At 42.4% G+C, this 12,190-nt stretch overlaps 1 protein-coding gene across 1 annotated transcript; it reads left to right on the plus strand.

Moving 5' to 3' along the window:
- The first annotated feature begins 3,997 nt into the window (after nt 1-3,997).
- Nucleotides 3,998-12,051, plus strand: allc (allantoicase). The gene is made up of 11 exons (XM_085245980.1): nt 3,998-4,186; nt 4,728-4,778; nt 6,588-6,675; nt 7,014-7,133; nt 7,235-7,314; nt 9,480-9,612; nt 9,699-9,854; nt 9,979-10,052; nt 10,647-10,755; nt 10,832-10,950; nt 11,023-12,051. Exons 1-11 carry the CDS (start codon nt 4,097-4,099, stop codon nt 11,200-11,202), a joined length of 1,200 nt encoding a protein of 399 aa, XP_085102106.1. The 5' UTR covers nt 3,998-4,096; the 3' UTR covers nt 11,203-12,051.
- The last annotated feature ends 139 nt before the right edge of the window (nt 12,052-12,190 follow it).

A 12,190-nucleotide genomic window follows, 5' to 3' on the forward strand; every position in this document is an offset into this window, starting at 1 on the left:
TTGAAGGATAGACCACCAGCAGCGATGAGAGGTTTTTTTTAAAATTACATACACTATCAATCAAAAGTTTTAGAATACCCCAATTTTTCCAGTTATTTATTGCAAGTCAAGTTGTTCACGTCCAATGAATAGTTCAAATGGTACAAAGGTAAGTGGTGAACTGCCAGAGGGTAGAAAAAGGTTACCCAAAAGTGAAAAATTATTTACATTTCAGAACTAAACAAAAAGGCCTTTTTCAGAGAACACAACATGGGTTAACAATTTAAAGCTGCTCTGCAGCAATGAAAGTTGATCAAGACTTGAAAGCTGGAGCTACTAAATCCTACAGGTGTTCCAACTTTTCTGGATTACATACCACCCCCTCTGTCTGCATAAAAGCAGTGCTGGAACACACTGTGGTGCCATACCCTTGTGAGCATCAGTTGAACAGTATTGTACTGCAGTGTGTTGCTACAAAAATGGGGAGGAAAAAGCAATTAACAATGGAAGACAGACAGGCCATCATAGCACTTAAAAATAGCTCTATAAAATAGGTGTAGGTCTCTCCTACAGAGAAATTGCAAAGAAAGTCCAGGTGTCAGTGAGTACAGTTTCCTTCACCATCAAAAGGCACTCAGAAACTGGGGCAAACTCTGACAGGAAGAGGTCTGGCATACCCAAAACCACAACTGAATCACAGGACAAGTTACTGAAAGTTAACAGCTTGCGTGATAGGCGGCTCGCAGGACAACAGCTTCAAGCACAGTTTAATAGTGGTCATAGTAAGCAACTCTCAGTTTCAACTGTTAAGAGAAGACTTCGAGCTGCAGGTTTGACAGGAAAGCCATTGCTAAAACATCAGAATAAGACAAAGAGGCCTGCCTGGGCCGTGAAACACCACCACTGGACTACTGGAGACTGGAAGAAGGTATCATGGACTGATGAATCCAAATTTGAAATCTTTGGTTCATGCAGGATCTTTGCACGCCATCGAGTAGGTTTGTTGGATCAACAGTCAAACATAGAGAAGGATGTGTGATGGTCTGGGGCTGTTTTGCTGTATCCAGGGCCTGAACCAAAATAGCTACTCCAGCATTCTGTAGTGCCATGCAATACCCTCTTGTATGCATCTAGTTGGTCAGGGTTTCAAGATTATGACCTAAAACATAAGTCCAAGCTATGCCAGGATACCCCAGGAAAAAAAGAGCAAGATGGTAACCTTGAAAACATGGAGTGGCCAGCACAGTCTCCAGACTTAAACCCCATCAAGCTGGTTTGGGATGAACTGGACAGAAGAGTGAAAGCAAAGCAACCTACAAGTGCCACTGTCTGTCGACATTACAGGAATCCAGGCCTATACAATAAAGGGTGCCAACTGCGCGGAAAGCAGACACAGTTCAGGAGCCATTGGTGGCAACGAAGCAGTTCTGAAGGCCGACTGCGGAGGCAGCGGCAGTGATGAGACAGTCCAGGGTGCTGGCCGTGAGTAAAGCAGCGGCAGGTGAAGTCCAGATGCCCACCGCTTGGGAAACGGGGGTGGCAACATAGTTAAGGAGGCTGCGAATGACAGCAAAGATGCTCAGCCAATGGCCTGGAACGTGGCCGTCAACAGTGTAGTGCTGGACGTGGACGAGCAGGCCGTGCAGGCCGTGGATGAGCAGGACCAGAAGGCACAAGACCAGATGGCGGCGTAGCAGCCATAGGCGGTTGGATGGCTGGCATCATGGCTGTTGCAGATGGTGGATCTGATGGTTGAGTAGTTGGTGGAGCTGATGGCTGGACAGACTCTCCAGAGTCCTCAGCAGAGGCAAACGACAGCTGGGCAGACTCCCCAGAGTCAGCTGGGTAGACACTGCAGAGAGTCGCCAGCAGATGGCGTCAAAACATTGGACAGCTGGATGAACTCTTCAGAGCCGCCAGCGGGCACAGATGGCTGGCGCGGCTCTCCAGAGGCCCCAGCTGGAACAGATGCAGGACCAGCAGGTGCAGACTTCTGGCTGACCAGACAGCTGAGCAGGTGTCTGAGCAGATGACTGGGCTAATAACTGACCTAGCGACTGAACTAGTGACAGAAGTAGAGGGTGTAATGGTGGATGAAGTGGTGGATTAGCAGGCGGCTTTACTTGTTCTCCTAAGAAAACAAAGGAAACGGCCGGAATGGGTGCAGGCACCTGCTGGACACCAGCTGCTCCCACCCGAGGAGCAGGTACTGGTGCAGAGGTGGGCTGTTTCCTGGTTGGCCTCACCCTGGGGACCTGTATGGGTGCCGGGGCAAACTGGGCACCAGTCACTGCCACCCGAGGGGTGGTTATGGGTGCAGGAGGTAACTGGTTAATGGCCACCCTCACCCTGGGAGCCGGAACAGGCACTGGCAATGGCTGCGCAGCTGCTGTCCCCAGCTGGTACAGGTGTAGAGACTAGCAGAGCCTCAGCTGGCCTGGAAACTGGAGCAGGAACCAACCGGGCCCTGGGCCCCCTCACTCGAGAAACTGATACAGGTGCAGGGGATGTCTGGACCGCAGTCACCCTGAGAACAGGGGGCACAGAGAGGCAGAGGAACAGTCTCTGAAAAAACAGTGTCAGCAAAAATAGATTTAAGCCCTTTGCCACCTTGACGAACAGTTTTTACAGTCTTTGTGGTTGGGTGGACAAAATATGACTTGACAGAACCTGACTTGACAGAACCTGAAGTTCTGAAGAGGAACAGTGCTGAAGAGGAACAACCCTAGGTTTCTGTTTAGCCCTGTTATATGTCTGTTATATGAAGCACTATGGTCTTGGAGGAATGTTGTCTTCACTGTGTATTGTACCACTACAGTACACAATCTATTTTTTCAACAGATTACAGATATAGGTTATCAAGTACTTCTGATTTGAGGGTGTCTTTTTCAGAGGAGCTATAGTATCTGGAGTCGTGCTGTGTGCAGATCAACAATGAATCACATATCGATTGTGGGAGAGAGTGCAGCGTGCAGCGTTTAAAGCGTGGAAGTACTGACCTTACTTTGAGTTTGATTCCATAAAAAGTGACAAAAACATTAGCGTCCATTGTGCGTGGGAAGAAAACTTCTTTTTACAGCGAAAAAAACCCCTAAACTTCCAAGCAAGCACCGAGTGCGCAACGACGTAATGGGAAACTCACAGAGAAAGTCGCAGATTCTTCAACTGACCGCGCCTACCCCACTCCTGCTTTACAGGTGAAAATAGAGCAACAGGACCGCTGAGTCTTTGACTTTATTTATTTTCTGCTGTGTTTTACTTGCATCTATTTGAAAGAGTGAGTGTAAACACAAAAAATATTTTATTTTATGTGCTGGAATGTGTAGAAAATAGGTTTAAATGTTAAACTAATTTATTCAAGTCAGAGAATGTTGCATATAATTAAATTTTTGCTTGATGCATAAAGTTAAAAGATTAAAACTAATAAAACAAGTTAAAAAAAGAGACTTTTCCATTTGATTACATTTTGTATGATAGATTATGTAGAAAAAGTAGAATTGGGCTGAAAGATCTATCGCTTTATCACCTCTTCAGGTTGTAAATCGTGTTTTTAAAAAGTAACTAAGTAATTAATTACTTTTGAAAATAAGTAATCAGTAAAGTAACGGGATTACTTTTTTGGGGAAGTAATCAGTAATTAGTTACTGATTACTTTTTTCAAGTAACTTGACCAACACTGTTTGAGATTGATCACCGTTGTGGAAGTTCACCACCAGTCCTTTGGTTTCCCCAGCACCGATCTGGAGGCACTTCCACAAACTCCTGGGTCAGCTCTCTTTACTTTATCAGCTCCAGTGTGATTGGAGAACTGCTGCAGTGTGTTTTGCTCATGATTTTGTAGGTAGGAATTTGTCTTTATAGGTTTCTGTTCACCTGTAGTTGTGTGTTTGTGTCGGCCAAACTGACTGCACTGGTCAAACTGTGTCTGTTTCAGGTGAGTTAACAAAGCTGTAGATATGCAGGTAAATGAGTGACAGTGTGAGCAAACAGCTGCTGTCTGGCCGAGCAAACGCTGAACTTTGTGCTGCAGGGCAGCGGCTGCGCAAGTAGGTTGGCAGACAGCGGCTGCATCAAGTTTTGTGTTCTTGTCTTAGTGGAAAGTCAAGGAAAGGTCAGTATGGCGGAGAGGAGGATGGCAAGAAAGGCGTGTGCAGAGCCCGACTTCCTGCAGTTCAACGATCTGGGCTGTGAGACGGTCGGAGGGAAGGTGAGTCACCACGAGTATGTTCACGCTGCTGCTGTGGGCAGGTTCACTCACTCCACTCATTACAACTGTTTGAAACCACAGCCTGATATGAAAACAATGTAAAGTCAGTAATATAATATACGAAAGACACAATGAAAACACATGAATTATATTGCAGTTTGTAATCTTTCATTATAGTATGTAATTTATAGTAAATTAAAAAATTGTGAATAAAATCAGGGCTCCTAACATTTGTTCAGTATAATATGACAACAGACATAGAAGAAGACACAAAAAGAGTTTTAATGGGCTTAAAACACAAAAATACATAAAATGATCACAAACAGGTCTAATGCATTTTTTAAAATAATTTTTACGTACATTGACTTTAACTCAGTTAACCGTCTAAATATTTTCTCTCCTGCTGCTCAGGAAAGAGGCCAGCTAGCTGTTCACTCAGTTTCTGTTAGCGTAATGTTTAATCACCGCTTTAACTCTGTTCAGTTCTCTGTGTTATCACATTGAAGCTGTTTGTGTTAGCAAAACAATTTTTTTCTTTCAGGTAATTTTTGCCACAGACGAATGGTTTGCCCCAGCGAAAAACCTGCTGAAGGTAAAATAACTCCACTCATCAGCATCAGTGACATTCACGTTAAAGGAGCAGTCCACTGTTTCTTCCCCTGCCTGAAGCTCTGAGCCCAGTGATTCATATTTCACATCATTAAAAACACCTCACACCCAGCTTTATTTAAAAGAGTTGAATATTTGTTTAACAGCTTATGCCTGTTCTTTCCAGTCTAAAATGTTTAGAAAACAGTTTCTAAGGCACTATTTTTAGCAGTGGAAGAATCCACATTAGGATGGAGGACAGCATATTCACACAGTGATGAACTGGACATAGCAGCAGGTGTATGGCACGATTCTTTCTAATGATAAAGTTCTTTATGCAGGTGACTCAAAATGAGCTGGATAATTATAAGACATTAACAGAGTTATCTTTAAATATTTTTTAAAGCTTTTAAAGGCATTCAGAGGTGGCAAAAGTACACACATTCTGTACTAAAGTAGAAGTACAGATACTATTGTTAAAAATACTGCAGTAAAAGTACTGATTCAGCCTCTTTACCCAAGTAAAATTAAAAAGTACTGGCTCTGAAATACACTCAAAGTAAGAAAGTAAAAGCAGCTCTTTGAAGGACGTTTCTATTTTTGTGCAAAGCTAACTGAACTGTGCTATATTAATATAATAATAAAATAATATCAGTAGATGGAAAAACAGACTTTACTCTAACCTTTAATCCTAATTGAATTAAATCATGAATCAGAAGGAAAAGAAAAATATATTTCTATTTTCTGTTTCCTTCATTGTAGAGGGTGACTTTACCTCTACCTCTAAACAGGAAAATTTGTACAGTCAGGGGTTAAAGTGGAGGTGGCGTGGAAGTGGCCAGGGGAGGAGCGGTGGGGGGATCTCAGTGTGGGGAAAATCATCATATCTCTCAATAATTTCTATTGAAAGCTTCACCAGATTTTCTTAGTGTACGGGCTGTGATCAGCTGGCCTGCTGCTCTTTGTGGATGTATACATGTGGATTCAACCTGATGTGAGCAAATGTTTCCTGAGTTGTCCTGCCTGATTTAATCTCTACACTGACAGTACACTGTTTATGCTGTCTTTATATTATACACTATACAACCATCATCAGCTAAAATACACACAAAATAACATGTTAACATGTAAGCAGTTAATATAGTTGTTTGCAATAGCCTGAGATAAACAGGCACACTAAATTTCATCCCTTGTAATATTATATTTCATCTTAAGCCCAGGTTTGCTCTGTGAGGGGGATACTTCATCTGTTACCATGTAAACCTATACACACCACCTGCCCAGTGGTCTCACGGTTCCGTGTTACAATAACAAGGCTTGGCAGGATGAAAGCAGACATATCTAACTTATCCAGGACCCAGTAAAACTGGGGCACGCAAACTATATAACATCTCTTGTAAGACAAACGCAAAATATAACCACGCTCAACATGTAGATACTACACAACATAGTCAAAGAAAAACGTGGTCTTACATCTCAAAAAAGAAACAGCAGCTTGCCACCAAAAACAATGTTTTTAAGTTAAATTTGAAGTCTTGCCGTGAAACCTTGTTGTTCTTCGCGGTTTTATTACAACTGTTTTTGCATTACTGCCACCTTGTGAATATACGAAGTATATTGATCCTAATTAACTTAAATGTTATGCCATCAAGTAACACGTTAGTATTCTGTACAGACAATAATAGACAAAATTACGTAGACTTGATTAAAAAAACATATTTTAACTTAACAAAAACATATATTTTAAGTAAAATGAAAATAAATAATTAATATACACTGAACAATCCACCTCATTCATTTTTTGAGTGTACAGAGAGAGCCGCCACAGTTCATCACATCTGCCTTCACCGAGTTTGGAAAGTGGATGGACGGATGGGAGACGAGGAGGAAGAGAACACCTGGTTAGTACCCTGAATTTTCACAAGCGGACCCGTTTTCTGACGCGGTGCTTTCTTTTACTCTCTTCTGGGTTTTCTGAGCCTAAGCTCCAACATTTCTTACACTTGGGTTTTGTTTTTGTTTTTTTTACTTTTAACATTTTGTTTATTTTAGTTTTCTTAGTTTGATCTGTGATTGTGTTAGAGTTTAACTGTTCCCTCTGTATTTCCCGTCTCATCTTCCTCAATCATTTCCCCCTGTTATTTGTGTCTGTGTTTCATCCATCCATTCTTTTCCTTTTTTCCTTTTTTACTGAGAAGTGAACCAATCATCATTGTGTTTGCTTGTTGCTTGGTTGAAGGTCACGACTGGTGCATTATCCAGCTGGGAGTCCCAGGTTTGATCCATGGCTTTGATGTCGACACGTCCTTCTTCACAGGAAACCACTCACCCTACATCTCCATCCAGGCCGGCTGTCTGGGTATGTCATCATCGTCATCATCATCGCATTGCCCAATAACGTACTTTAAACTTGTCCATATCTAAATAGCTTCAATGAAACACTTCCTGTTGTTCTCCCAGACCAGGAGTCTCCTTTCACCCTGGAAGGAGACCGAACTGGCATGGCTGCCTCCGATAGTCAGATGGCAGCTGTTGCCAAGGTAACAGTGACCTTCATGTGATTCAATTCAATTCAATTCAATTTTATTTATATAGCGCCAAATCACAACAAAAGTCGCCTCAAGGCGCTTCATGTGATCACCGACACTGTAGTCAGCCCCAGCTAAACAAATATTTAAAACAAGAGTGATGTGCTGAATTGACAGCTATGGTCGGTTTATCTGCAGCCATGTGAAAAGCGGAGAGCTCCTAATCGTCAATCAGTCATTAATTCATCGTCAGGATACCATAAAGACCTGAGTAGAATGTCTTTTTCACATGACTATATGTATGGCTCAGGGGCGATTCTAGGATCAGAGCTTTGGGGGTGCTGAGCACCTAGAGAGCTGCCCAGCCAGGCAAGATAGACTTTACTCGTCACGATGAGACGTCTTCCCCGTGTCTGTCAGTCCCTGCATCCTTAAATGTCTCCAGTTGTCCCAAGTTCTCTATGACTGTCTCCTTGGTGCATTTAAACCCCTGTTCCTCCCTGTCCTCATCGTCTGTTGTCTTCGTCTCCGTTATCAGTCATCATAATTTTACCATCTCTGAGTAAGTCTGCAAATTTCTTTATTAAATCATAAGATTCTTAAATTCATCAAGTCTCCCTGTGCCTGGGTCCTCGTCACAAAACATGACATCACTGTTTTGTACATTTTAACACAATTGAATCCCCATTTTTGAGAAAGAAAAGCAAAACACTATTTTAAAAGTCAGTAACAAAATCATCAAATCAGATAAAGGTTATTTAAATGCTGCAAACGAAGAATGGATTGGAATAAAAAAAAAAACATATCCTAACCTTAATTACTGGGGGAAAATGATGAATGATGATCATAGTGAGTAAGATGTAAACAGAGTGCATTTTTTGGACAGAGATTCACTTTTAATGTGTATGTATAATATAATACAGATACATAAAAATACACTCCAAAAATAGAGTCCTTGAAATGTACAAATGTACAAAATATTGATAAATAAAATTATAAAAATGGAGGCAACTTTGCCTATGGTACAATGTATTCAATGTATGAAAAGATCTTTACTGTAGGCTCTGCAGATTTTTTGTTTTATTTTAACCTATGTCGCCTCACCTTGAGGTTGGCAAATCTGTCTATCACTTTTTGTCATTAACTCTCTCAAGCAGTTTAACAGTTTCTGTTTTGCCTGTCACTGTTCCCTGTCTGTTTTCTTATCTGGTTCTTCCTGACCTTGTACTTTCTTCTCACATTCCCCTCTTTCTTCTCTCCCTCTTTGGACTGACAATCATACACAAATAGATTGTATTAATTAGATGTAAAAAATTACATTAATATTAAAAAACAAATACTATTAAGACCACTAATAAAAAAAAAGTCCTCTCTCAGTGTACTTTCAACCAAAAGGCAAATAACCAAACCACATGAACATCTAATAAAAGATATAAATATTGAAACACTGATCCAAAATTATTCTTGATTGACGGATCTTTTGATCTTACACTTTTACCTGAATGTTGCTCCTGGGTTTAATCTTGGCACATGCACATATGACAAAATAACCAACTTCTCCATTTCAAACAGGACAGTGGCAACAACAGTAGACTACAGATAATTTTAAGTTTTAGATTTTAAATAGGCTATATAAATTTCAATGGGAGCAACAGGACAGTCAAATGCCGCTGATTTTACTACAGAGCAGGACGGATTGTAGGGTAGCAAACATCGTTGGAAAACACATTTCCAACACTGCAGGCTACCTGGTGTAATGTTTTTCAGCTAAAAAGAAACATGGTCTGACTCCTACCTAACTATATAAAGAGTAACTGAAGGTTAAATGCAGCTAATATGTCCTGTTTTAAGCCAGGCACTTACACCTCCGCTCCGCTGTGTCTCAGCCACCATCAGGGCACTAGAGGGGAGAGCTGGAACAAACCATTTGGGGGGTGTTATCTATACTTTTGTTGTTAAAATGTTATGTCTCAAACAAGTACTGAATGCTTTTTATATTTTTAGTAGTGTGTCACACAAACAGTAAATAATCTTTGGGGGTGCTTTGATTCATTGATTCAAAAATGGGCTAAAATCGCCCCTGGTGTGGCTGCTGATTAGGTGAACACCTGTGCCATGTGGGCATGTCTGACCTGGATGTTCACTGAATGATGTCATTTACTGTGTTTGATTGACAGCTGGGATCAGAGGTGTGGCCAGAGCTGGTTAGTGTGTCGCAGCTGCAGCCTGGATACTCGGACTGCTGCCATAACTACTTCAAAGTCAGCTTCAGCAGGAGAGTGACACACCTGCGCCTCAACATGTACCCAGGTACACACACACACACACACACACACACACACACACACACATGCTCTGTGCAACTTTATATGCATCTACAATATACTGTGTTTCAGATGGAGGCATAGCCAGACTGCGGGTGTACGGTGTTGGGCTGAGGGACTGGTCATCTGTCTCCACTAATCAGGATGTTGACCTAGTGGCTCTGACCAATGGAGGAGTCTGCCTCGGCTACAGTGACGCCCACTTTGGGCATCCACGCAATATGATTGGTTAACATCAGATAGTACAATAATCTGTATTTCAATATAATATATATATTGATAATATTGGGTTGAATGTCTCTGTTGTGAGTGAGCTGGGAGCTCTGGTCAAACTGGTGTGCTGTGTTTGCAGGACTTGGTCGAGCTGCCAACATGGCCGATGGATGGGAAACGGCCCGCAGACTGGACCGACCCAAAAAACTGCAGGTGTGCACGCTGACAACACTAATGTCACATCTCCGGCTCTATACGTTAAAGCAGCTGTACATGATTCACAGCCAGCTTTATTCTGATTGGCTGGCCCAAAGGATTTTTGACAGCACGTTTCTCCGACATCATAAAGATCCAAGAGCAGAAAAAACTGTGTGAAACCACTGAACTGGAGGAACATGAGAGGAAATAAGGAAAAGTCTTTAAAGTTTCTAACCTTTACACATTTATAAAGGTTAAATCCCACAGAAGTAAAAGTGGTGCACTCTCCTGACACCTTTATAAAAACTCTTCACATAGCAAAAAAGACAAAATGTCCTCCAGCAGTGTCTACACAGTGAAAAACATCAATTTCTGATTGACTTCATTTACTACCAACAGTTTCCTTGCTTGTCAGAGAGTCCTCTCTCTCTCTAAAATGTTTCATTTCATTAGAAAGGTTTCCACTTTCTTTTCAAGCTGTCCTCAGTGTCACAATTCATTGTACTATAATGATATAATATTATTAACTTCTTGTTTCTCCAACCGTGAACATAAATATTATTACATTATAGATGTGGGTTAAATGCTTCCCTGCTGCAAATCTTGCAGGCAGACCAGCGTGGGATCCTGCAGGTTCCCGGCTGGGAGTGGGCGGTGTTTCGTCTCGGTCATCCCGGACTGATCAGCAGCGTTGAGGTCGACACCAACCACTTCAAAGGTGGAGACACGTCAGTGCTGCTTTTCTTTCCTTTAAAAACAAACTTAGCTCTTCAGCCTGACACTTTCCTCTCCAGGAAACTTCCCAGACTCATGCAGGATCGAGGCATGCACTTTGACCCCTGAGGAGAAGGCACAGTGTATCGGCAGTAGCTGGAATTCTGGGAAATGGAGGGTCCTTCTCCCTCCTCAGAAGGTAACCTTTGTCACCTGTTAAATCATTTTCACCCTCTCATCCTCTTCCTCACCGCCTCCTACCTCTCTGCAGCTCCGCCCTCATCACATTCATCACTACGGCAAGATGGAGCTGAAACTGAGCCATCCTGTCACCCACGTCCGACTTATCATCGCTCCGGACGGAGGAATCAGCCGCCTCCGTCTGTGGGGTCGACCCATACCATTCACTGCAACTCTGGCCAGTAAGAAGTGGACAGTGTCCAAACTGTGACACCCAGATGACCTCAGACCTTCAGGGCTTTTAAAAAATTAAGCTGCTATTGATCTGCTGGTTATTGATTTCCTTTTGTCTGGTCCTCTGTCATTAGTTCTCATCCATCCATCTTAGTTTTCTCTCCCTCAGGCTCAAGGTCAACTTTAATCATCTTCCACCTTCCAGCCAACACCCTGACCCCCACCTCCAATGATTCTCCAGGACATTTGTCCTTTGAATGAGTCTGAAATGTCCAATTATGATTGCGCCTCCTTCTTTCCCCGTCTGTTTGAGATTTAAAGACATTAACTGGAAACATCTGGGCCTGACACACAGCTCCAGCTGTGGTATGCTCCTACACACAGTGCTCACGAGCGGCAGCAGAACGGCACCGTCAGGAAGGGTCAGGGGTTGGGAGTTAGCTGCCTCATCAATAGCTGTGCTCAGTTGTTCTTACTCCCGCAGTTAATTATAGTAGCCCCTCCTCCACCTTCGTGTTGGCTCACGAAGCTGCTGTGAATGGTGGAGGTGGTGTAGCTCAGACACATGTGTTCACACTGGATTCACGTCACACGTAGAACCCTCACTCTGATATTTCTGGATTTTCAGTCTCTGGTTTCGGTTTCTTTTCCATGTTTTAGTTAGATCATCTCCGCTGGCTTCAGTGATTCCACGATCATTTAAAGCACATACATTTAAAAACACCTGACACGCTTCGGATGTGAAAGAATGAATGGGTTTGTTTACTTCTGTAAAATAAAGCTGTGACAGCCAAAGTTTGATTTCACTCTAAACATGAAAACAACATAAAGTCACTAATAAATGAACAGGTTTAAATTTATTTACAACCTGCCCTCTAATCAAAAACACCGCCTCCTCCACCTCTCTGTAAAACCTCTGACTGTTTTTCATTATTAGGGGCGTGGCCTCTGTGACTGACACGTGGATGGTGACACAGGCAGCTGTAGCTACTATCTGTCTGCTAGCTTCAGCTGAACTGGACCTC

This window comes from Mchenga conophoros, linkage group LG15 (assembly GCF_057382185.1).
Source record: "Mchenga conophoros isolate Kocher_MC1m ecotype Shallow Benthic linkage group LG15, M_conophoros_male_GT1.1, whole genome shotgun sequence".
NCBI classification, from domain to species: Eukaryota; Metazoa; Chordata; class Actinopteri; order Cichliformes; family Cichlidae; genus Mchenga; species Mchenga conophoros.

Bases quoted from the DNA above. Each gene is read 5' to 3' on its own strand.
- allc (XM_085245980.1), top strand. From the start codon at position 4,097: ATGGCGGAGAGGAGGATGGCAAGAAAGGCGTGTGCAGAGCCCGACTTC. The intron at 4,779-6,587 runs GTAAAATAACTC...TTGAGTGTACAG, and splicing joins CAGCGAAAAACCTGCTGAAG to AGAGAGCCGCCACAGTTCAT. The intron at 7,134-7,234 runs GTATGTCATCAT...TTGTTCTCCCAG, and splicing joins CATCCAGGCCGGCTGTCTGG to ACCAGGAGTCTCCTTTCACC.